We start from the raw sequence: 26,600 nt of genomic DNA on the forward strand, positions 1-26,600 counted from the left end.
ATGCAATGCACAGCTAGAAACACAGACTTTTCAAGAATCAAATAAGCAGCTGCTTTTTTCTCTACTGGTATTGCTTTAAGAAGTTATGCCTCAAGGGAATTTCACTCCTAATCTTCTCAAGCTCTAAATCTCAAATGACAGTTTTGTCATTTTGTCCCATTTTATATAAGAACAAACCATGCTCAAGTAGTCCTTCAGCCTTTCTCTAGCCTGATTAGAACACTGCTTAATGCCACCAGTTGTCAGCCTGGGTGACCCAGACCAGTAATAGGCAGCAGATGGACCAGATTAAAATGCAAACAAAAATCTTTAGCCATTCCTAGGTGACACCTTCAATCTAACAGAGACTAGCATCTGAGAAATCATTTTATTTACCTTGGATAAAATAAAACAAGAGAATTCATATTTGACCTGATTGTTTATAGTTCATAATGTGTGATCAAAACCGAGAGTTTCTGTGATGACTGCCCTTGAACTGTTCACCATGTAAGAACTTATTCACTATGTAAGAACTTGTTCACCATGTAAGAACTTGTTCATTATGCTTCAGAAGATTGGAGACTTGAGAATTAAGCTTGGGGTTGATTAATGATTGTGCATTGAGTCCCCTATACAGAATTTTATTGTGAGAGGTGCCCTCTCAAAAAAAAAAATTTACATCATGCAAAGCTGTATGTGACCCTAGACAAAGGGCATTACTTTAGCAAGTATTCCCTCTATCCTCAGATTCTAGAACTGAAGGATAATAAAGGAACACATATCAGTTCAAATGAGATACAAAGTTTCTAATGAGGGATATAATCCTCTAATTTGCACTCTGCTGTACACCCAAAATATCAAATCACCTTTACTGGATTTTTTACCTTTCAGTTTCCTGATAAATACATAGGTCTATAGAAAAAAAAAATTGTGTCAAATTAAGCACAGGCCTGAAGGAAATTACAAATGACTTACAATTATTATTTTCATGGTTTAACGAATAAATTTGTAATTTTAAAACCACCTCCCTCAAGACTATCCTTATAATGTAATTCAGCAAGAATTTTTTTACCGCTAAAGATTTAAGCTATGCTGGGCACAAAGAGTGCTATAAAAGGAAAATTTGTTTAGTTGTTGAATAAATATTTATTGAGAATTTACCCTGGGCTTGGCACTGTGTTTGGCACTGAGGACACAATGGTGTGTAAAACAGAAATATGACCTCCTGGAGCTTATGGTCTAGTGAGAATGACAGACGTTGACTAAAAACAGATGCACGCATAAATATTTGTTTACAAACTGATTTGAGGGCCATGAATGATTTTTTGGGAAATGAGACTTACCAATGAAAGAATAAAATAAAATGGCATGCAACAATGAGAAAAAAATTAAAAATAATAATAATAATAATAAAACAAGAGAGAAGTGAGCAAAGACAGAGCGTACCCACATTCGTAGGGCATTTTACACACACATTTGGAATTCTGCAGTTTCTCCCAGCGCTGACATTCAGGCACTGCCTGTGTCAAAGAGGCATCTAGAAGACAAATATAAAGAGATGCAATTAGTAGAAGAGCTTCTCAGTGGTAAACAGGGTATTAGTTTAATTGTTGAAGAAGCCTCTGTAATATTCTCAACTGCCAAAGGTTGTACAGTAAAAAAATAAAGCCATAAGGCATTTTATCAGAGATGGAGCTTTCCTAGGAGCAACTCAACAAATAATTTCATTGCTCCTAATAGCTACCATGTCTTGAACATTTTCTACCGGCCATGCATTGTGATATTTAATCCTCCTTAACAAATGCCCATTTAAGAGTTGAAGAAACTAAGAGGGACAAAGTAATGAAATGGGTGGTAGTTCACACAATTTAACACATTGGCCCAGCCAGGACTTAAGCCCACGTTGGGCTGGACCCAAGGCCAGTGGAGGGGCTCCCTTTAATCAGAGGTTGGTGTTTACAAACTGTTGTCTAGACTGCATTTTCCTCACTATGCCTGTAATGGAACAGAAAGCAAAAACATAACTTGACCTATACATAGAGAACTCTTTGGCATCCCAAGACGATCTATAATAACCTCTTCTACATAAATGTCCAAATGGTCTCCCCTCAACAGTAAGTAAATGTCTGGCATTACTGACATTAACAAAATCCTTTCCATTGCTTTGTGTTTTCTACAAACTTGATCAAAAGTCAACCATCCTTTTAATTTTGACAGGAAAATACCTGAATCCAGCATGATCTGAATGCCATCTCCTCAGCTATACTGATCACAACATGAATAACCTAAAGCACCCTATTTCTACCTATTATTTCACAAAAAAAACTTTAAAAAGTATTTTAAAAGAAGTTTATTTATGAATACTCATAGAGATAAAATTCTAGATTTTAAGTGTTTTCTAAAAGCTATTTTAATTTCTTTGAGAATAATCACTGATAGAATTACCTACAGGACTTTCTAAAGAACTCTGGCATTTAAGAACATAGTTTTGTTATCTTTATAGCTTGGTTAACCAAATAAACAAGTTCTTATGGCCTACTGTGGATAAAATGAGAGTGCCTGTGGCCAGGATTCTCACCTGGCCATGGCTGACTAGCTCACTGCACACCTGTGGGCAATACATTGCTGTTGACTCCATATAAAGAGCTCCGCCCAGTGCTCTGGGCACGACACGGTAGCGGGTCTGCAAGGCTGCAGGAGAGCAGAGGCAGAGATGCTAGTGCTTGACCTACCACCATAGAACAAGCTGGGTAATAAACCCTTTCTCCCCAAAGAACGTTTTACTGTCAATTTCTTTGGTCACACTGAATCCATAGCGAACTTGACCAGGGCTGAAACCCATTGGCAAGACACCTACCTAGAAACATGCCTTTACTATTTTAAAAAACAAATACTTTAACATCAAGACTGAATACTGATGGAGCAGGGACAAGGAGGGCTTAGTGTCTAATGGGTACAGAGTTTCAGTTTGGGAAGATGAGAACATTCTAGAGATGGACAGTGGTGACAGTTGCACAATGATGGGAATGTACTTAATGCCATGACCTATACATTTAAAAATGGTTAAAATGGTAAATTTTATGTTATGTGTACTTTGCCACTATTTAAAGAAAAAAAGACCAAAAACTAAAAAAGCAGGTATTTTAAAACATCAACTATGGAGGCCAACAAACTTAGAACTCTTTGTTTCTTATAGGCTTATTTTAAGGGTGGTTATTATTGGCATCCACAGTTTCCAAAAAACACACAAGTCTAAAAAACATCCTTAATTAAAACTTTAATAGAATTTGCTACTGAGTGGGAGGAAATTCATACTAAATTATGCTATAAAATGACTGAAGCAGACATTTCAGAAAGACAAGTATGTAACCTCCTTTGGACTAAAAGACCAACCTCATCAACTGTACATTGTTCTCTTTAATTTTAAAATTACTGGTGCAGGTTCATTACTTCAAATATCTCAAATAAGTTCATATTTATGTTTCAGTACATGTAGAAAACAAAGCAATTGTCTCTGCCATGGGCCTGTGACAGCGAAAGAGCCCATGGGAACTGGCATGGTGGGCATTCCATGGACACGCTGCCCTCCTGGTATGTGGTCTGTGATCTACTGAAGATCGCAGCCCATGGCTGCCATCAGTCACAGGGGGCTCCATGCATCCTGCTTTCTTTTTAGTTGTGACCAGTTAATTCGTCTATAAGTATAACTCATGGAATCTAGTACTTCATTCTCACTATAAAAGATAAATTTCAGCATTTAATTAAAAATCATACACTAGAAAAATAAGAATACTATATGAATTAGAATGCAAGTGAGTTTTTCTCTGTTAGTGTTTTTAATTGTTCTAAGTATATATTTTGCATTGGTTTTTAAAAAATGTAAACAAAGAAATAGGTTATTTTGAAAACAAATTCCATGCATTAAATATTCTAAAAAGAAATAGTCTGGCTTTCTGAATCTCTTCCTACTCTCGCTTCTTAAAAGACCAATTTATATTTGCCTTGGTCAAAATACTAGATTTTTGGATATCCACTATTAAGAACAACTTCACAAACCACAATATTTTTCCTTCAATTATTTCTGCTTTGCAGTGTTAATTGTAAATGACTTCAAAGTTTCTATTTCAATAATACTAATAAACTCTGAAAGCTCAGAAATGAAACATAGAGAATTTTATGTAAATTTTGATCTCAACTCTACTTAATAAAAGTACATTTAAAAAATCAGATGGAAAGTAGAAATCAGCTTTTAAAAAATATTTTATTTGTTTGGCACTATAACAGATACAAAGCTAATCTTTGGTATGAAGGATTTAAGTTAAAATTTCAGAATCACCAGGGCTATCCTTGCCTTCCCCTGCATTCCATGAGTCTATCTGTACCAAGTGAAAAAAGTCGGATACCACGTCTAGTAACTGACCTCCTTCCAGTAGTGGGGCAGGGATAGAGGAGTGACTCACAGCTGTGGCAACTCAGTGTCATGAAGTCCCACCCCAAGAACTTTTTGTCTGAGTGCAGGTGTCCTTGGGCAGATCTGAGAGCCGCTCACCTTTTTGCACGCACTGCACATTCTTCATGTCAGGACTCCATTTAAGACTGGATCCACAGAGAAATACCGAAGGACCTTCTAAGGACATGTCACCTGAACAGGAAAGGGTCACCTTCTCGCCAACTGTGTAGAAAGGTTTGCGAGGATGACTCCGTATGCCATTCATTAAAGCAGGGAGAACACAGGCAATTTCTAAAGACACAGAGAACGGAATACAAGGTCATTGCTTACCTGGCCATCATTTAAAAAAAATGACAGCCTTACATGGTGCTGATACACTTGCTCTGCTTTTCTCACGTTAGAGGACAAGGAGGAAGAAGCGAATCCCCTCTTTGGGACAGACATATCCCACAGTATCTGGCAGGTATGTGACCAGTGAATGACGGAAGATCTAAACAGTTCCCACCCCTTCCCTCAAAGCAATGTGACAACTTAAAATGAATCAGCCTTATAAATAAGAGTTGTAAAGTCCAGCTAGCTGTCAAAACTAGACTTAAGAGCTGCTACTTACTTCTCTGGTCTGGCAAAGTGCCCCAAGAATTTTCCCAAGACTGGTGTTCATTTGTGTATCATTAGTATATATACAATTACTTATTTTACTATCTGAAATACTTAAAGAACCACCTTTAACCTTGCAACCATTAAAGTGTTAAATGTCTTTGGTTTTCCATCTCTGATCCTTCTTACTTATGTTTGTTAGCTCAAATATTCTACTCGAAAAAACAGCAAAGAGAAAAATGATATACACAGTTATGGAAAGCAAGTGGGAATTTATAATTTTTTAAAAAATTTTGGCGATCTCTCTAACTTTGAACAAAATTCTACAAAATACTGCTCTATTCTGCACCATTTTTATCAGAAAATCCATTCATTTTCATTCAAAAACAGCATCTACGGAGTGTCTATATTTTAACAAGCATGTTGTATGCTGCTGGGGACACAAGACATAAGTTACATTCTGCTTTCAAAAACCTAATAGTCTAGCATCAGATTTGTTTGTTTCTGACAAGTGACACAATTGCTAGCTTCACAGTGATGCTCCCACCAAGACAAATAGAAAGGCTGAACAAAAGGAAGAGAAAAAATATTTCTGAGAGTGTCAGAGAGCGACCAAGGCAGCGGAAGTGTGAAGATTCTGGAGTCCAGAGAGAAGGGAAGACCAAAGTGGCCATTACATATGGTGACGCCTTTCTCCTTGAAGTAGTTGTAAATTTGGAAGAAAAAAAAGTTTAAAGGCCGCCAACTGAGGAGAAAACTGCCACTTCAAGGCTAGTAGAGTTTTTTGGAGTCTCACAGGGCTAGGGGATCAAAAATTAGATCACAGACAAGGATGTAGGTGGAAATCCCATTCCTTCATGTGGGATTCCTTAATAGCTATACTCTAGGAATTTAGGTAACTGAACACAAACCAGACTCACTGCTTGCCAGAAACAAAACTAAATCTTTTCTACGGCAAGATACCATCCCAAGCCACAAATTATTTCTTTAGTTTTTCACACATAAAGTCTGGCATCCAATTGAAAGTAATTTAACTTTCAGAAAGAGAATAATTGACAGAAAAAAAAAAGGCAATAGAAACAGCCCCACAGCAGATCCAGAAAATGAGATTAATAGACATTCATAGAAAACAATTAATATGTTGTGGAAAAAATGAAATGACAAGTTGGAGAATTTCAACAGAGAATTCGAAAGTATAGAAAAGTAGACAAATGGAATATATCTAGAGTTAGAAAATGAAATTAAGAACTTAATAGAATTCTTAAAGACAGATTATATATAACTGCACAGAGAATTAGCAGGAACATAGAGCAATAGAAAATATTAAGGGTGAGATAGAGAGAAAATGATGCAAAACAAAGAAAAGAATGTAATATACATACAGTTTAAAAAATGTAGCATTTGTGTCTCATGAGAGATGAGTGAGGATGTACCAGAAGCAGCATCTGAGGATGCCAGGGTCAAGAATTCCCTAGAATTAACAAAAGAATTAAAGCACAGGTGCAAGAAGTGCTTTGAAAATTAATCAAGATAAAGGCAAAGAAAATCATTCCAAGGCTCATCAGAGGAGAGTTGCTTCTGAAAAACAAAGATCAAAAAAAAGGAAATATCGACAGCAGCCATGCAGAGCCATCTGATTTCGAAAGGGGAAGCAGTAAAACTGAAAGTTGCCTTCTCACTAGAAAATAAGGAAGTCAGAAGGCAATGTGATCAGATCGTTCAAGGTTTAAAGAAAAGAACTGCTGAGATAGAATTCCTTACCTAATAAAAATATCCTTCAAAAATGAAGTTAAAATAAAGACATTTTACAATGAACAAAGACTGGGATGACTTTTCACCAATAGATTCACAATTCACAAGCTGAACTATCTTATTAATCTTTTCAAAGAACCAAGTTTTGGCTTTATTACTCCTAACTAGGTAGTTATATTCTGTTGCTCAAGGACTCCAGGAAAGACAAACAGACAGAGAAGAGTAAGAAAAAGACAGATAAAATAAAAGAAAAAAAAATGGGCAAAAGATTGGACAGCTACTTCACCAAAGAGAATATGCAAATGGCCAATAAACATTATGAAAACAGGCTTAACATAATAGTAATCAGAAGCAATATGAACTTAATTTTATTTTTTAAAAATACAAATTCAAGAACAAGGTATTGCTATACACTCACCAGTATAGCTAAAAATTTTTAAAGATAAATGATATCAAGTATTTGTGAGAATATAGAACAATCTCAGATTCTGGTAGGAATGTTAATTGATATAAACACTTGAAAGATTAGTAACATCTGCTGAATCTAAATGTATATATACCCTAAGACTCAGAAATTTCACTAATAGTTATATACTAAAGAGAATAAACATACATGTGTGCACTAAGGCTTTCCTCAAACAGCTAGACCAACTGACACAGAAAAAAATATCCCTACAGCTCTGTCTGTCCATCTGCTGAACAAACATATTGCAGTTCAACTGAAATGGAAATCAAAGAGTTACGTTAGGGTGGTTCAACAAGCAGAAGCACTCAGATGCCTACATCTGAACAGAATAGGACCCAAAGCAGTTAAGCAAGCAGACTGGTAGTGGTACACACCTAGTAAATGAACACTGGAGGATGCCTCGGTGGTCTTAGCCAGAACTGAGCTCCCCAGCCTATTCTAATTTGAACCAGAAACTTTAAAATTGCAATAAAAATACTCCTTGCCTAACAGGAGCAGTATCAACTGAAGATGGCTAAGGGCTTTTTCAAGACACTGCTGAAACTTGGACAGGATCGTATGAGCCTTTCAGGAAAGGATGGTCAAGACATGGCCCACACAGTGAGCAGTCATTTATCTTGATTCATTCTCTTTCATATTATTCTCTCATCTTCAATTATACACTATAACCAAGGCCACTCACTCTGACAACGCATTTCCCCAACAAGCCACTGCAAATCTTCTCCACATCTGGCAACAGGGTCTCCTATAAGAGAGAATCCTTCACTGCAGGTATATACTATGTTTTTTCCAACAGGAAATGTGGCACCTTCATCCTAAACAGAAGGAAAAGATAGAGTTGGTCTATTTTGCATTAACAAAATGTTTCTTTAGATACAGTTGGCCTATACATCATGCCTTCTTTTAATCATCAGGCCCCCTGCATTCCAACAACTAATTTAGAAACTGTGTGTGAAAACAATTTTTCCTGTACAGTCCTAGCCAACAACACTGGTACCACCATTAACTGAAATAAAGCCTCTAGTGCTACTGTACTTTTGTGTACCGGTTGTTCTCAAAATACCAAGAACTGTACTAAGCATTTTACTAAAATTACTTTAGTGGACACAGCCCAAAAAACTTAAACTTCCAGGAAAAGATCATTCGTTATCAGATTTTGGAAATGTCCCTGTCTGTCAGCTCCTCCTAGTGAGGTGTTACGGGCTGTTCCTTGGCAATCTTGACTAATAAATGCCAGTATGAACAGAGAGAAATGTTCAAATCCTTTCAGCATGGTTGTGAAAATTTAAGTTTCTCACTGATGACTTTTAGAGGAAGCAAAATGTTGATCTTCTCTCTGCCGCCCTCCATACCCACTCTGTGAGGAGGTGCTCCTGGGCTGTGTCAGATTCAAGGACATACTGTCAGCCTTAGCGCCTGGGAATGAGCTTCCAGAAGGAAGCAAGGGGGAATTTGAAGCCTGAGCGCACAGCGGGTCATCATGCCCCTTTGGGGCCTTTGTGTGTTCCTATCTTTATCCTTCTGGCCCTCTGCCACACAGGAGGGTGGTGAAGGAATAGGCCAGGGAGAAGGCTTGGAGCTGGACCAGCTCTGCTCTAGGCATTAGAACAAAATTCCACAATGTCCCCTTGTTCTCACTGTCAGTTCTCACCCAGGCTGCTCCACCCTGGGAGCTGGTGGGCAAACAGGTTCCGGATGGATGCTGAGGTTGAAGAAAATGGGGAGGGACACTTGATCTGCTTTGGTTCTAGTCCCTAGACCTTCTTCTGCCTTGCCAAAGGGATTTCTTATGGGACATTGACTCAACAGTGTCCAAACTTGACTCTATCAGTATCACTAGTGATCAGAATCACTAGTAGCAATTTAAAAAAAAAAGATAATTCTCAGACTTTACCCTAAAGTTTAAGAATGAGAAAAAATGGGAGACAGGGGGCTAGCAGCAATCTCTATTTTTAAGTTCCCTGGGTAACTGTGATGTGGCCTATCCCTGCAGCAGTATTTGGAACCCCCAGCTCCTTATAAGACACCACATGTACTGGAGTTTGGGACAACAGCTTCACAGTTCACTGAGGTGTATCAGTTTGGAGTATATGAAGTGCAGGGGCTCGTCCTCTGACAGTGTGTGGCCTTCAGGATCTTGATGCATTGCAGTGACTGTAATGGGACAGTATGAAGGTTACAGTTGCTAGATTATCCTCTCTCTCTCTCTCTCTCTCTCTCTCTCTCTCTCTCTCTCTCTCTCTCTCCATACACACACACACACACACACACACATACACACACACTCTGGCATGCACATATACATCTTCCATCTTCCAAGATACCTACATTTGGGGAAACTTCAGCTAAATCTCAGAGTGTATGTTCAAGCGCCTGGAATTTGGGAGGCAAAATCCTTTGTTGAGAGAGCAAGGCGGGCAGCACTGAGAGTGTCCTGATGAACAAAATCTCCTATGTGAGCCAGGAAGAGACTTCACTGGGGTGTGGCACCAAAGTCTCATCATACCAAGGAGTGAGAAGAACACAAATTAATATGGCCATGGCCCCAGTGTCAAGGAAATTCCCTAGAATGACAAGTGACAGACAACTTGTGTTCCTTCCTGAACAAGAAAACTGCTTTAATACAATGACCCATATCTCGCCAACACTGAGTAAATGTCTTATGGTTCCTGGAATAAACCTAATACTTCATCCTAAACCCCATAAAAAATTGTTCAATACTTCTTTTAGTGGCGAGAATAGGGGAATTTCTCTGCGTTGAAGAACATGGTTATAGATTCCTATTTTAGTGTTCAGAATGGAAATGTCCAGCAGCCCTCTGGCATGATCATATTCCTAATTCATTGGGCGGCAGTATTGATTTACTACAGAAGATACACTGCCTTCTGCAGACTTCTAATCACCTTGGGCAGAAAAGAAAAGTCAGGAAACCCTCACCACTGAAACTCAAATGCACATATAAAATATTTTTAGTGCTGTTTCATTATTAAGAAGGAAATAGATTATGACATCAGTAGAAAGAACTTGGAGCAAAGAGTATATGTAAAGGAAAAATAAATCTTTCATAACCAACTTGAACAAATCCATCTTTCAAGGGAGGAGGAGATGGACAGAATTCCGTTGGAGCCAAAGACAAAGGAAAACAATGTGGTTCGAGCAATCTGAAAGGAAAAAGAAACAAAACAATCAATGTGATGGATTTTTCCATTGCATCTGAAGCCACCCCATTCCTGTAAGTATACTGAAGTGATACTTCTGTAATTCTCAGAACCACTTATCTGATCACATCCTGTGATAGAAAACCCAAAACATAAACTCCAGCTTCCAAAAGATAGCTACTAGTCAACAGCATGATAAACAAACAGAAAGAAAAGTCATTGAATAACACACCTACTTTATGTGATTTCTAGGGGTCACCTGTCTCATACCTACTTTTTCTCCTGATGTTTGGTTCTGAAATGACTTTAAAATAAAATTAATTCTGTATTAAAATAAGGGAATTAGAGTTAGTATCCTGCAAGAGACATATTATGAAATAATAACTACTTTTTATTATTTACTATGTGCTAAGCATCCTGGCAGTTGCTCTACAAATATGTATTATCTCAATTCACATTCACAGTAACCCTATGAGATATGTGGAGAAAACAAATGCTCAGAGCATTGGAACAACTTGTCCAGGATTAAAAATAATACACGTCAAGGCTGGATTCATGTCTAGTCAGTTAGGCTCCTAAAATCAAGCTCTTTCTACCTCCTACACAGCAATCACCAGGGAGAACGCATAATAATAATATGAAGAATAACAATGCCATCCACCATTAAACAATGGTTTTCAAAAGTGCCTCTCAAGTCAATATTCCACCAGTATTATCTCCACTCCAGAGAGATGAAATCTGAGGGAACATCTTGCCAGTGGCCTGTGAGTATTGCCTTCTTCTGAGCTGAGTTCTTTATGCTCTTGGAAACCAGAAAGGTGAAATATTGATTATAATATTCTTCCTTGCACGGTAGGGTAAGAGGAGATTCCTCTCCTCTGTGCACCAAGAGGAGTAAGAATTCTTTCACGGCCATCTTAGGATGCTCCTTTCACTCTAGCTTTACATGTAAAGGCAGGGGAGACACGCCTGCTGGAGCTCAGGCCTCCTCAGAGACCCTCGCCTTCCCAGAGCTATGTGCCCTGCAGGCAGCATTCTCCTCTGACCATGAGTTCATATGCTCGCCGGCTTCCTCAGTCAGATACTGGTTACTGTTGGATTATGAAGCACCAAAGACCTAGGAATAAGACAAGCCACCTCCCTATGCTTCTACCAGATACCCATGTGTCTTTTATTTTTTTCAGCTCACATGACCTTCAAATTATCTTACTAGAACTTTCTGCCAATCCCTGATCAGAAGAGGTGAAGATAGCATTAAACAGTCAAATGTGGCATGAAGAATTTCTGACCAAGGGGTATGATTCATCAACTAAACATTTTAGAGATAGCTTTTACAAGGTCCTGCCAAATGGGAAATTGATGTCAGAAACCAGGCTAATCAGTCAGGATACCAGCCATTTCAAGCATCTGGCTTTATGCTTAATCCTAAATAAATAAGTAAGAAGGATTATATGTCTGAAAAGAAATACAACGGTTATTGATATAAATATTACTACTATTACATAATACAAATATTATTACTATGCACCAGGCACTGTAGTTATCACTTTACATGCTTAGTCTTATTTAAGTCTGACAACATATTGTTACTATTTTACCTGCTATCATTATCCTAATTTATGAGGTATGGCAAGGAACTTGTCCAAGGTCACACAGCAAGTAGGTGGCAGACCTGCTGGATGCCAAAGCTGCTATTCATGTCCAAGTCAGCTAGACTGCCTCCCAGTTACCCAGCTTGTTGTGACATGTATGTTACAAGAAGTTGAAACATGCAAGTACCATCAGGCCACAGATGCCTCCCTTCTTCATCTGACCCCAGTGTTAAAGGCAAAGCAGTCACTGATAAAAAGCACCATCTAAAACTTAAATCTTTTAAGAGCAGCAATAGCGCATACCACGCTTACTGCAGAGGGCACTGTGCTCTATGGGATTGCCAGGAGGTCTGCTCTCCATTACCTAAAATGCTTCAGCTCCTCATCTTCACATTGCCTGCTTTCTGATGTTTCTCCAGTACAGGATTTCCCACCCCCACTGGGAGGTGGGTTATTGCATTCTCGGCTCCTTGTTTTCTTCCCCTGAACACAGGGACCCCAAGAGGACCAGCAGCTCCAATCTCCATCAACCCCTCCTGTGAGGTAAGGGAAAGATTGTTCGGAAAGTACTTGCAGAGGAAGATTTCAGAGTTTAGGGCTAAGGTTCCTACTCATGTGGTTATTGGGGGCGGGGATGATCTGGGAATTTATTACCTTCAGTGTGTTCACTGAGGTCTTCTAAAATGTTTGTGCATACTAAGATTGTCCACATTAAGGTTGCATTAATGAACTTCTTTGCAATAATATCTTAAATTTGCTTATTATTTCACAACTGTTTAGAAGCACTTTCACATACATTATATCATCCATTCACTTCTCACAGGTGGGCAGGAGGTCTGTTATTATTCTGATGTGCAGTCTAAGACAAAGTAGTTAAATACCATGCCCTTAATGGCTACCAAGAGCCATATCCAGACTGTAATCCCACCTTACGGCTAAGTCCAGGCTCTTTTCATCACTCCCACAGTCTCTCAAGGCAAATAAGTTCCAATTGTTAAAGCAGTGATTGGGCATGAGAAGAACATAATCTACTGAGTATTCCAGGCTGCCAACCCCAGGGCTGGCACTGTACAAAACTGGGGAAATGCGTAAGTAGGAGAAGGCTCTTACTGTTGTCAGCATCCTTCTCCAGTCTACAGCACTTCCTCCACTCACCCTGGCCACCCTCCACCTCAGGACCCATTCATGACATATTTTTAGTATTTTCTCCATTCATATTCCTTGAGGTAGGAATAGGTCTTTCTACTGTGGGACCTACATCCTGCTTCCACCACCCCACCCTCCCACTTCACACCTATCCTCAGTATCACACACACACACAGATTAAGCTCATTTGTATAATGCTTCCCCATGATCTTCCCTATGCTTCCTTCCATAATTAAAAATTGAGTTAATAAAGTAATCCCTGAGTATATTAATAGAGGGTAATAATATATTATGATTGCTACCCCACTCCTTACCAGCAGGAGGAGCATCTGTTTTATCAAAATCCAAGCCACAAAGGAATGAAATCAAAGTGGTAGAATTTCAGTTTACAAGGACAGGCTACTTATGGAGACATTTGGAAGCAAAGATAACTTCTTGATATTTATCTATAAGTAACCATGTCTTAGTCTTGTATTTATTCATTTGTCAAACATTTATTAAGTGACTTCTATGAATCAAGCCATGTCAGGCTCTGGGAATAAGGAAAGGAATCACAGTCCTGATCTTAAGAAATGAGCTTTCTAGAGGAGAGAGACATAAATAAACATAAAACACATAAATTGTCCAATACTTTGTCTACTCACAGAGTCAAGTACACATCACCCCATACTCAAGTGCTTAAGTCAGTGATTGGGCATGAGAAGAACATAATCTACTGAGCTCCTCAGAGTGCTTAAGGCACTACATACTCTATTGAACACACAGCATATGTGAACAAATATTTGTGAATAATTGATTGATGAGACATAAAACAAAACAGAAATAGAGATACCTGAAAGAGCTTGCTATCAGGATGGTCAGGCAATGCAAACACAAGCACCACAAGCCTATGTTATAACTAATCCTTAATGAGATGACTAAGGAAGGATGGCAGGTGTTTCAGACACTAACCTATTCTAACAGAGAACAGGGAATGGAGGCTATGGTGGGTCCGCTCATTCACACAGGAAAATAGAGACAGGAAATGGCTTTGACCTCAGTAGCTATAATCCAGAAATGGAATAGAGAGGGAGATAAATAAATAAAAATGCCTAGTGAGACAACCACCTCTCTACATGAGAAGAAGCACAATCTCAGGGACAAGAGGGAAAGGGCGACTCCCTTTTCAATGTGTACAGCATAACCAGGGAAAATGCAGCCCACTCACCTGCTTCATCCCCTACGAGCACTCCTTGCTCACATGCCACACCAAATGTGTATGGTTTGCAATGGCACTGGCACTGGGTCCCCTCAACAGTGGCGATGCCACCATTTCGACAAGGCCGGCAGTGGCAGGGGTCAAATTCATCCAGATACTCCTCCAGAGCCCGCTTCAGGTACAGTCTTTTCACAGAGGCACAGGGGACTTCCTTTACCAGCTCGTACAAAGGTGTCAGCTGTACAGATGAAGACATCACAGTCAGCAATCAGGGTTGGACGTGAGAATATTTTTCATTTCACATTTAGGCTCCCTCCCCATTAAAACAAAAACAAAACCACTCTTACCTTAATTCCAATTATTTTTGTTCAAATAAAAAGAGAGAGAAATTCACTTTCTTTGCAAGACAAACCCAAGGAAAATAAGGATACCAAATAGGGAAGGAATGTTTTTTTTATCTTGTGTGTATGCGTGACATTTTTATAAACCAACAGAACCTTCGTCTTCTGATTATTGAAAGATTATTTTGAAGACCAGACATTTCCACCCCAGCAGAGGACAGAAGAAAAGGAAATGTAGTTAAAGTACAGTAAAGAAGCAAATGCAATTAAATTTAAGGTGAAATCTCCTGACTGCAGTGTTAATTACCCCACTGTGGCTGATTTCAGGCTATCACCATGGTATCACTGACCCTGGAGTTGGGAGGAGATAAGCACCTTTGGCTCATGAACTAGCTGCCGCAGACCCCCGAGAGGAGGGGATTAGCTTGGAGGGTCAGTCGTGATTCCCTGCATCTCTGCCCAGGCTATTCTCATTGCAATATAAAGAGCTGGCACTGGCCTTGCATAGGCATAATCTATATACCTGTAAAATGTCTCTTCTTTCTCTACTCCTTCCCTGTCCAGCTAGTGAGCACAGATAAGACAGTACAGTCCTATATGGAAAAGTGCATGGTTAAGAAAGAGAAGGGGTGTCTGTTTTTCTCTAACCAACAGCTGAGGATTTTTAAAGTTTGCATAGGATACTGACAATGAAAATAGCATTTGAATGTTAATAGTGGCACTCTAAGATAAGGCTTTCCAGAAAAACTCTCCCTTCCACTCACAACCAGGTTTGGAGGCAAGTGGGTGGGGTATGGTGTTAGGTACAGGGTAGTTAAGGAGCTGCTGTAATTTTAAAATTTTTGAAATGTGTGCAAGTTTCTTAATCTCTGAAATCCACATTGCACCTGGGATATTACTTGATTCTCATGGCAGGAAATAGATTGTATAATCAGATCTGCTATAGCATTTGTTTTGAAAGTGTGAATTTGTCCCACTGAGATGGACATATTAGGGAACAACATGAGCATATCACAAATATTCTATTTTCTTACATACAATTTCATCCATCAGAAACACCAGAAACCCAAAGAAAACTGGACACAACTGAACCAAGCCACATAGGAATACAAACCACACACACACACAAACACATTCCTCAAATATCCACCTAGTTCACTGCCTGTGTAATAAGCTACACCCACACACATCTGGTATTACAATATCTGTCATTTCTGATAGCTCTCCTACCCTTCCATCATTCAGCAAGCTGCAGGTCTTTTTCTAAGTAATGTGACACATTTATTGTAGTATATGCATTTCTTAACAATTTAACATGTATAAAACTGTGCTACTGTTTTTATTGGTACCTATCTTTTTTTTAATGAGTGTCACAGATCAAGTTTTTGAGTGTTGTGTCTGTAATCCCAATTTTCCCATGCCTTGTGATCTTTACTGTGCAATATTGCCTAGCTCTCTGACTTTTAGGAACACGTATGTCGCATGTAAAAGAACTGACTGCATGAATAAAACACCTAAAATTCTGCCAGCCAAATTGGTTTTATCATAATTCACATGACTCCAGGAGCCTACAAATCATGGTCACAGGAAGAAAGGTGACCTGACAGATGTGATGCCTTCCTCTTGCCAAAATCTATAACTCCTCTGAATTAGGAACCAAGGAAAACAAATCAAATTTAGGTCAAAAGAGTAAAATGCAAATTTGTCACTAATTTCTCTTGGGATTCACAAGACATTTAACCTTTACAACTGAAACATGGACATACAAGATAATGAAACTTCTGTTTCTTATTATAATATATGTATTCATTTTACTATAAAAAACATAATTAGAATACAGATAATGCTAATTACATCCTTCTCTGTTTAACCATCTTGATTTAATCACATTTTTCCAGTGCAAAATAAACATGCTGCTTTCAACACAGCAACCCGTACCTTTTGTTTTATGACTTGGGGAAGATCAGTCACAGATTTTGCCCAGGAAGAATATCGCTGTTTGTTTCCAGCAGGATTATCCAGCTCCAGGAAACTAAGGCCAGACACAAAGCCAGAACTTCCCCCTCTGACAAATGGAAACCCTCTCAACACATTAGACTGGGTTCCTACACAATGGGAAATCAAATAGAGTAAGTCAGGATACACAAATGAAATAAATATGAGAACATGAAAGTGAAAAGTCTATCGAGTATTAAAGCACCACCCATCCAGCTGGAGGACATTCTAGAAAAGGCAAACCTTATGAAGACAGTAAAAAAAATTAGTGATTGTCGGCATGGGAGGGATGAACAGGTGGAGCACAGAGGGTATTAGGGCAGTGAAATTGCTCTGTATAACATTATACTAGTGGACAGATGTCACCATACATTTGTCCAAACCATAGAATGTGCAACACCAAAAATGAACCCTATGTAAATTATGGACTTTGGGTGCTGATTGTGTGAGGAAGTTGGGTTCCCTTGGCCAGGATCCTCACTGAACTTAAACCACTTGATGATGTAACTGGCCTGTTGCTAGGCTACCGCTTCCACACCTTTAGGCAATAAGCTTTTATTGCACTACATAGAGAGCTCCGCCCAGTGCTGTGGGCAGAGGCAGAGATGTAGAGATGCTAGTGCTCCACCTACCGCCAGGAGAACAAACTGGGTCATAAACCCTTTCACCCCAAAGAACGTTTTGCTGTCAATTTATTTAGTCACATTGAACCCATGGCAAATTTGCCTGGGGCTGAAACCCATTGGCAAGACAGATGGAGTGTCAGTATAGGTTCATCACGTGTAACAAACGTACCACTCTGGTGGGGGATGTTGATAATAGGGGAGGCTCTACCTTTGTGGGGTGGGAAGGATGGAAACTCTGTACTTTTTGCTCAGTTGCACTGCGAACTTAAAACTACCCTGAAAAATAGTATCTATTAAAAGAAAAACACAATCATTACCTGATAGTAGATAGCTATTAAGGAATTATTGTTCAGATCCTTAATGTTCATAGTGTAATAAAAGCATTATGTTATCTAAGAGAGTGTCTTACTTAAAAGAGGCATGCATATTTTGATGCAATGAAGCATTGTGAAATCTGAGAATTCCAAATGGTCCAGCAAATATTACAAATGTTTTAAATATATATTTATGTATTGCTAGTCAATATTATAAATATTATAGGTAGATATATGTAGCAAAATTCAAAATAATAATTGTTGCATATAGGAGATGGGTATATGGGAATTTATCACTGTTTTTTCAACTTTTCTGTGTTTGAAAATTTTCATAATAAGATGGGGGCATTCATTGCATTTGAATACTAATAAGCAAAAAAGCTACTAATTAATAGGCATACATTAACACATGAAAAGTGTTCTAGAAGGTGTAACTACTAATTGAATCATTTTTTCCAATTAATATGCCTTATAACTTCAGAAATATTTTTATCTCCATTTGTAACTGATTTTTACACTGCCATGACTAGAAATTCCTAACTTGCTAATCAGATTTGGGGTGATAATCATTTCCTTTCTTTTAAATTTTGCAATTTCATAAAATTTTTGTAAAATGTTGCAAATACAAAAACTGCAATTTTATCATCAGAAATGATTAAAACTTGCTGTTTTTAGTAAATTTCCTGAGTGCTTCCTCATCTTCATTATTGGCTATTTTTACTAAGCAAATCACCACCCTTTTAACACAGTGTATCTCAGAGTTCAGTTCCTGAAAATGACCAGAAACAGAATCAGCTGGAGTGATTGAAGATTTCTGATCCCCAGCAAAAACCTATGAGAACAGCTGAGAGGAAATCTTGAATCAGATTTTAACAGGCTTCCCCAGAGAATCCTTGCACATACTAAAGTTTGAGAAGCACCGCCCTAATACAGGCACACCTGTTTACGAACCACAGCTTCTAAGAAATCAGTTTTTATATTTACTTTTAAGCCTGTAGCCTCCCTCTCTACACCCCAGTTAGCTCTCTGCTCCAGCTGGCCTTCTTCGCCTGGACAATCACCAGCCTGGTGCCACAGTGAAGAGCCCATATCATGAAGCCAGATTTCATGCATTTGAATTTCATGTCTGACTGTCTTGCCAATGGGTTTCAGCCCCAGGCAAGTTCACTAAGGATTCAGTGTGACCAAAGAAATGACAGTAGAATGTTATTGGGGTGAAAAGGTTATACCCAACTTTATTTCCACGGTGGCAGGTCAATCACTAAAATCCTGTCCACTCAGAGCGAGTCTGCATGCAGCAGGCCGGTCTCAGCCTCTCAGCCTGCACAGCTATCCTCTGGGCCTCTGTCCTCAGTGCTGCCAACACTCCAGCCTCTGCTCTGCTCTCCTGCAGCCCTGCCACTGTGTCACCCAGAGCACTGGGGGGAGCTCTTTATATAGAGTCAGTAGCAACATATTGCCCACACGTGTAGTGAGCTAGTCAGCCAGGGCCAGGTGAGAATCCTGGCCTCAGGAACCTTCATTTTATCCACACTGATGCTTACCAACTGTGATCTTGGGCAACCTTTCTGTGACTCAGGGTCCATGTCTGTAAAATGGGAATATGAATAATACCTAACTCTCAGGTAGGAGGCGTATCTTAGCTAATTTTTGTAAATCACTTTAATTGTGCTGTGCACATAGTAAATGCTATGCGTTTATTAAGTAGAAAATAAAGTCAGTGAGCAGCTTCCAGTCACCAGCCCCGCTAATAATTAATGTCAACATCTTCCCAAAGCTCCCACTTCCACTTCTATTTCCAGATCATTATATTTCCATCTTATTCAAAAATGTGTCTTCCCCCTTGTCGTGGTAGCTGCATGAAGACAGGCACTTTCTCTAGCATACTGACTGCCGTGGCGCCAGTACCTAGATACAATTACTGGCACATACTAGGGCTCCATAAGTAGCTGATGAATGGAGAAAGTGAATGAGTAAATAGGCCTGGTTTTGCCACTCTATTTCCCTCCTTCTGGCAGTCATCTACCGATATCCCCAGAGCCCCCACCTCCTCCATGAGAACCCTGGCACCTGGGTTAGTCTTCACTTTCTCCCCACTTGGTGCCATCACTCCAGGAGAACTTAAGCTCTGATCTTCTCAGCCCACAGCCTAATGCCAGGCACTGCAGTCTCACTTCCATCCCTACCACACCAAGAATCTCTTCATTTTAAGACAACTAGGTCTTAATTGGCAAATCCAATGAGGTATCTTCAGTCCTTCTCTAACTGCATTTCTCTCTAGCATCCCTCTCTGATCACCTCTCCTTCTCCTTTACTTTCCATGTTCTGATCATCTCTTGTTACCCTATTAGATTATTCCTTCTCAGTCCCTCTTCTTCTCTACCTTTTTAATCTTTCATTCAATCATTCCCTATATTAAATCTTTTAATGACAAGCCTGCCATCAGGATGAAATCCAAACTCCTTAACATGGCATCTAGACAGAATCTAAATCAGCTCACGCTTCCAGTTCCTTCTTCAGTCACTCAAAGACTAACACAATCAAGGACTTCCCCACCCTCTCTACCGCCACCACCAGCTGCAGCATGCACCAAAAACTTTAACTGCACTGAGCATCCATGTCATGGAATGGAACTGAACCTTCTCCTGATGGTGTCATTTTTCTAGCCTTGTTTGCCAACCGTCCCCACAGGAGAGAAAAGTGATGTACACTGAGGACGTATTTACAGCACACAGAGATACCCAGTGGACTTTCTACTCTACATGACGTTCCATGACATATGCAAGAGCTATCAGAAGCAAAAATAACCAATAAATGCAAAATGCAAAATAGAACACATGCTAAAATGACAAAGGCCCCTGGAGACCAGGAATTAACTACAAAACAAAGGGATGGAGGGTAAGCTTGTAATGCAAATCGGCCCCTTCTCATTTACCTGTAGCTAATTTCAAGGCCTCTTCCAGCTCCTGGCATTTTTGATGTGATGATGTAAATAAAAAACTGCTACTTGAGGAAGTACATTTCTTTATATCTGCTGAACTAAGACCTGGGGGAAAAAATTAAAGGTGTTTAGTTTCCTCCTTTGTTGAAGACCTCCTTTGAGACATGACCAGTTGTGAAAGTGCAGAAAAGAGGTTGCTGAGATTATTTCCTACTACTGTGGCCATCTCATCAAGAGTGATATGATAGGTACATTTCCAAGTGCTCTAGAAGGTTCAAGGGTCAAAAAAAGGGATTTTTTTTGTTATTAAACAATATCACAGATACAGATGCATATATTTAGGGATGAATTATCATGTGTCTTAAGTTTACTTTCAAATGGTTGGGCAATATTGGCTTCTATTAGCTCCGACCAGAGAGGGAAGAGGGTAAGGAAGGTGGCTTCTGCATGGAACAGTGGAGGGAGCAGAAATAGAACATCCCAAAGAGGGCGTCTTTTACCCATCCACAGTCAGCCTCTCAGGCATAAAGCAAATAGACAAAAGTAGGTGTGTGATGGCCCTCAGCCCACCTACAGGAGACCCCCAAAGCTGGGTTCTGGTTTTACGGTAATTAATCCCTAAAACCCTAGTTCTGCTGCTTCATCTCTCCATCTATAACATCTTTACCAAAAGTTCAAATTCTGGTTAACTCTTCACTGGTAAAAATTAAGCCCAATGGAAACACAGGAAAATACTGTAGTTCACCAGCAAGGAACCATTACAAGATCTCTGAATCTCATGTAAGAAGTTTAACTCTCCTTCAAGGTTGGAAGGGAGTCTTGACAGAAGGAAAAGCCCCTGAGGAGGTGATATGGAATGGATACAGAAGTGCGGGCATCAGCTTATGGACAAAGTTGGGAAAGAGTGCTTTGACTTGGGACATTTGTAAACCAGGGCCTCCTCTGAAGAGGGGGAATGGGCATTCAGGCTCCCCTCTCTCCCCTCCCACATCGGGGCAGCTGGGAGGATGGTCCTCTCATTGCGAAGTCAACAGAGCAGGACCCAGGGGCATGCCCTGATTCTAACAACAATCAGGCAATTCTATAGCAGCACCACAAAGCATAAGGAAGAAGGTAAGCTGACTCTGGAGCCAGTTAGGTCTCCTTATCGTCTATATGCCCCTAGATGAGTCTTGTCATAGCGCCGAGTGTCCACCTCTCTGTCTGGAGGAATTCTGGTGGCCATCTCACTGGGGGTAGTAAGGATCATTGATGACATATGTAAAGCACCTGTTGTGAGGAAGGCATCCAATACATTTAAGCTATTGCTACAAGTATTATGTAGTAAGCAAACTTTACTTACAAAATTTTTTAAGAATTTGAGTTATATCCAGAGCAGGTTTTTTTTTTAAAGAATGTGAGTAATAAAGAACAGAGGCAAATAAAATAATTCTTTAAAGCATTTTGATTTCTGTAGTATCAATAAATTCCTTAGTTTTCCTCAAAAAATATTAAAAAGGAAAGGTTAAAAAGTGTTTTAAAAATTCAATCAACACCTTCTGGAGATAGCCAGTAATGATAACAGCTTAACTCACATTTCAGGTTACTATCTAAAAGAGTAGTAAGGCTTTTCTTAAAGATTTTGAGTAGAATGTAACAGATTCTTGCAAGTTTGGATTCCTTTGCAACTTAATCTCTATTTGTCATATTCTAAAGTTCTAAAGTTTATTAACTACATGTTATTTCCCCCATTAAAATCCCTTCATTGCTATTATATAACAAAATTTTTTAATACTCTACCACTTCGTTTGATTTTTTCTGTGTCCACATAGAACAAGACTTTGTATTCTCCTCCTAAGGACCCAGACTGCAGGTAATGTGTCCCATACTGGTCAATTAGTCTTCTGTAGGCGCTGTAGTCATACAGAGAGGGAAGGTAGGAGAGTTCCTTCCAGAATGGCTCAGCAAGTTGTAAAAATTCTGGGTTGTTATTGATAAACTGAGCCACTTCCACTGTGTTCTGAACAACCAACAACTGATAACTCTGTGGGAAGAAGAAAGAGTAAAAGGAGTTTCAGGTTGAAGATGAAAGGTAATGGGAATAGTTCCCTGACCAATGTGTCCATCAACTGCCACCTCCAGCCCAGACTATATGAATTTTTATTTTTGATGCATGTTGAGGTCTCTTCTGGACCCATTCACTTGAAGCAATCTAAGGAATTTTTGGGAATTTAAACAAGAATAATATCTCTGTGATATCATGGTAATTTATTTTATATATGGTCTTTAAAACCCCAAGACCAAGTTGTTATGGCCTCCTCAACCAGAAAAAATAAATCAACTTTATTAACTGCTAAATAAGCTCACAAATAAGTATATAAAATAATGTGTCCCTAGTGTCTATATCTTGATGATGACTTAATAAGTAGAGTGACCATTTAATTTATCTCCGATACTGGGGCATTTAAAGGTTAAGACACTCTATAATGAGATCTTCAAAACACTTCCTAAACATCTTTCAGTGATATCCAAGACATATCTACCTGATACCAAATCCTCATTTATGTGAACAGTATAATATGGAAAGGATAAATGTTTTCACAGCTCATTATTTCCACAGCCAGCTTCCCAGTTATAAAACGAACAAAAGCAATATTCCTGTACACCTCCTTTGTGTGATTAATCACTGACTTTAAGAAGGAGATGAAATATGCAGATTATGAGTGATGGTCAGCCTAAAAAATTATTTAGCAATAAGTGTATATCATCTCACCTGTTCAGTTTACCCAAGATAAAAGTTTTATTATCTCAAAACAACAAAGTATCTAAAAATGTCTCTAAAGTAATAAAATGTTTAAAAAATCTTTTATTTTCATGCACCTTCTAAAAAAGACTTTAGTATTAGTGTTTAGGAACATATTAATTGGATTTCTTAAATTGTATATAACATTTAAAATAGTAGCATCAGTTATTAATTAGAAATTTAGGATAGTTTTAACTAGAAGACTTAAAAGTAGGGAGCTTTTTTAGGATTTTCAAATAAGAATAGAGACTTTCATGAGAAAATTAAAAATATAAATATAATATCAAAAAGAATTAAGATAGTACCCTTAAAAGAAATTCATTGCATTATCTCTTTGAAAATACTATTGCTCTAACTGAAATATGAAAGCTGATCCTTCTGGTACATGCACTTTTGTTCATGTTAGAAAAACTTAAGCCAGTAAAATATGAAAAGTTAACTAATATTTCATACTAACCTTCTTCTTATGGATTTCATCGGTATTTGAAATATAACTGTATGAAGAAGATGATGAAGATCCAAAAAAGGAGCGTTTCCTACTGGATGATGTATGTTCTGTCGATGTATGTTTCATGTAAGACCAGCTGCTATTGTAAAATTCATAATTAAAATCATTATTTATTTTCACCTAGAAGGAAAATGAAAATGTTTGCTATGACCAAATTCAGGCCATGAATACAACCAAGAATTTTTGTCATAGATCCTTAAATATGGATACTGTCTTCATTACAGTCTTCTCCAAAAAACAAGGCTCATCATTGACACAAAACAACAGTTACTCTCATTAATACCAGGCCTGCTTGAGTATAAGGAATATAGTTCATTCTATAATTACTCTGCTAAGCAGGAGACATGGTATCAATAATGGCAATCCCAATTGATTCACACAACACGTTTGTGTACAAACATCTTCCATTTTTCTTTAATATCAACCCTTAGCCCTGAAGTGAGCATATTAATGAAGCTACACTAACAGAGAACTATAAAGCAGTTGGTTCTTGATTTTTTCATCTAATGGAGGGGAACAGAGATGCAAATAGGTAATACAGAGTTTGACCTTTTGAAATTTGTTTTGGAATGTTCTGTGTGATCTAGTAATGGGTTTAATTTTCTAATTCTTTTTGGCTTCAACAAGTGCAACCAAAAAGAATTTCAAAACAGTCAACAGGAAAGTCACACGTGCCTGAGAAGTGACAGCTCCAGCGTTCATGGAGGAGACAATTGTGTATTCACCCTTTATTTTATCCTAGATCAAATGTCAAAATGAAATACTCAAGAGGCCTTGCAAGTAATATGAATGTTGGACTCATCCAGTGAAAGGCAGGGTGATGAAGAAGTGGCACACATGCTTTCTAAATGGACACCCAACACTTGAATCCTTCACACATGTAACTACAGGTTCTAGCATTGACAGATTGTCTATTTCTCAAGTAAAGAAGTAAATCTGAATCTTTACTTAAAAATCTATGTTTTTTTAAATCAGAGGCAACTAATTTGCTAAAAATGTCAATCACCATAAGAATAAAATAATACGTGCAAGATGACTGTCTCCCAGTGTCTGCTCTATATAAAGACTCAAATCAGTAACTCTCCTTCCACAGCATTTGGGTTTTTAGTGTATATCCATATACATCTGTGTTTGAAATCAAAGCATAAATAAGCACAAGGAAAATTAAAGTCATGCATATGATACACTTTAAAAACGAAACTAAAAAGAAAGAAATGACAGATTATTATGTAGCCGTCTTAAATGATGCCAGTGAAGAAAAAATATTCCTGTTAAATGTGAAAGAAGGTATGAATGTGATAATACTGTTAACTTATAATTCTAGTACATTTCTGTCCAAAAAGACTAGCAAGAAATTCACCAAAATGCCAGAAAATATTATTCTACTTTTACTACTACCTCTGTTGAAAATTAGGCATGCATGCTAAAAACATGCTGAAAGGTAATGAAGATTGATTTAATCATGACTTTCATTAAAACATTTTCATTTATACTATAATATTGGTTTGTTTAAAAGTCAAATGCAAAAATTCAGCTCAAGCTGAAATGGAGAAATACATGTTCATATTGACTACAAAAACAGCATTATTTAAAGTGCTATTAGAGATTTCTACAGCCACCGAATAGAGTCTCAGTCCTATTTGGTTTCAGATAGACACAGAACTTAGTCTTTTTCTCTCTCAGTGAAGAGATGTTTTCTACCTTTCTTTCAATGTAAAACAATTCCTTATTTTCTCTCATCTTCAGATACATAGTTCATGTATTTGATTCATGATTTATTCATATATGCCTCTTAATTTACTTTACACATGGCTCCAAGGTCATCTTTTTCAAGGTAGTGTGATCTTAAATTTTCTTGATTAATGCCCTCTTCCTTCCTTAGATCCTGCATTCCCCAGACTGATCCTTCCTCTGAAACCACATATTCAAACATCCTACATCCTGACATCTCTTACTCTTTTGACTCTTGTTGTATTATGGTCATACCTATTATTGAACTTCACAGAGGCAAGCTCTCCAACTTATTTTCCCCTCTGTCTCCCCATCAGTACCATGATTTGTTCATTTCCTTCCTGATGCAGATAGGCTCATGGTTCATGACTTCAGCCACTGCAGTATAAGGAGTCACAAGAAACACAGACTTGGTAATTCATATGACCAAGTATGTATTTCCCAGGTGTATTTGGTCTTCATCCACAGTTCCTAAAAACACTACAGAGTCTTAAAGGGGAACTGGGTGTTTTTCCATGTTAGTGAGAGACTTTAGACCTCCACCCAAGGGTGGGACTGGAGGCTGAATCAGCCAATAGCCAATAATTTAGTCCATAATGACTGCAATGAAGCCCTCACAAAAACCCCCGAGGACAGCTTGTCACTCTCTGCTCTGTTAAATCCTGCTTCTCAGTCAGGGAGATCTTCTACTTGGGGAGCCAGAACGCTTCCATGGGCCACGGAGCCAGGCCTCAAGGTCTGAGAGGATAGAAGCTCCTTCAGGCTTGTATCCTTTACAGTATCCTTTATTAAACTAGTAAAGGTAAGTGTTTTCCTGAGTTCTGTGAGCCGCTCTAGCAAATTAATTGAACCTAAAGACTAGGTTGTGGGAACCTCCAATCTGTAGCCAGTAAATCAGAAGCACAAGTTAACTGCCTGGGGTTTGTGACCAGTGTTTGCAGTGGTTGGGGGGAGGGCAGTCTTGTAGGACAGAGCCCTTAACCTGGGGAATCTAGTGCTGTCTCTGGGCAGATAGCATGAGAAT

General features: G+C 38.6%; 1 protein-coding gene across 2 annotated transcripts in view; it reads right to left on the reverse strand.

The window, feature by feature from the left end:
- The window catches only part of C7 (complement C7), a 57,789-nt gene that overhangs the window by 4,680 nt on the left and 26,509 nt on the right, over positions 1–26,600 (reverse strand). Inside the window, exons 7-17 of one of the 2 annotated variants that reach the window (XM_037023566.2) lie at positions 23,795–23,965; positions 22,335–22,578; positions 20,550–20,660; positions 16,618–16,784; positions 14,348–14,576; positions 12,359–12,530; positions 10,318–10,405; positions 8,896–8,946; positions 7,927–8,059; positions 4,529–4,720; positions 1,426–1,516 (exon numbers count right to left, since the gene is read on the reverse strand). In XM_037023566.2, the coding sequence (XP_036879461.1) occupies positions 1,426–1,516; positions 4,529–4,720; positions 7,927–8,059; positions 8,896–8,946; positions 10,318–10,405; positions 12,359–12,530; positions 14,348–14,576; positions 16,618–16,784; positions 20,550–20,660; positions 22,335–22,578; positions 23,795–23,965 (1,649 nt within the window). The remainder of the gene's footprint in view (positions 1–1,425; positions 1,517–4,528; positions 4,721–7,926; positions 8,060–8,895; positions 8,947–10,317; positions 10,406–12,358; positions 12,531–14,347; positions 14,577–16,617; positions 16,785–20,549; positions 20,661–22,334; positions 22,579–23,794; positions 23,966–26,600) is intronic. The other variant, XM_037023568.2, reaches the window with a different exon arrangement.

The sequence above is a fragment of the Manis javanica genome, chromosome 1 (genome assembly GCF_040802235.1).
Source record: "Manis javanica isolate MJ-LG chromosome 1, MJ_LKY, whole genome shotgun sequence".
Classification (NCBI taxonomy): Eukaryota; Metazoa; Chordata; class Mammalia; order Pholidota; family Manidae; genus Manis; species Manis javanica.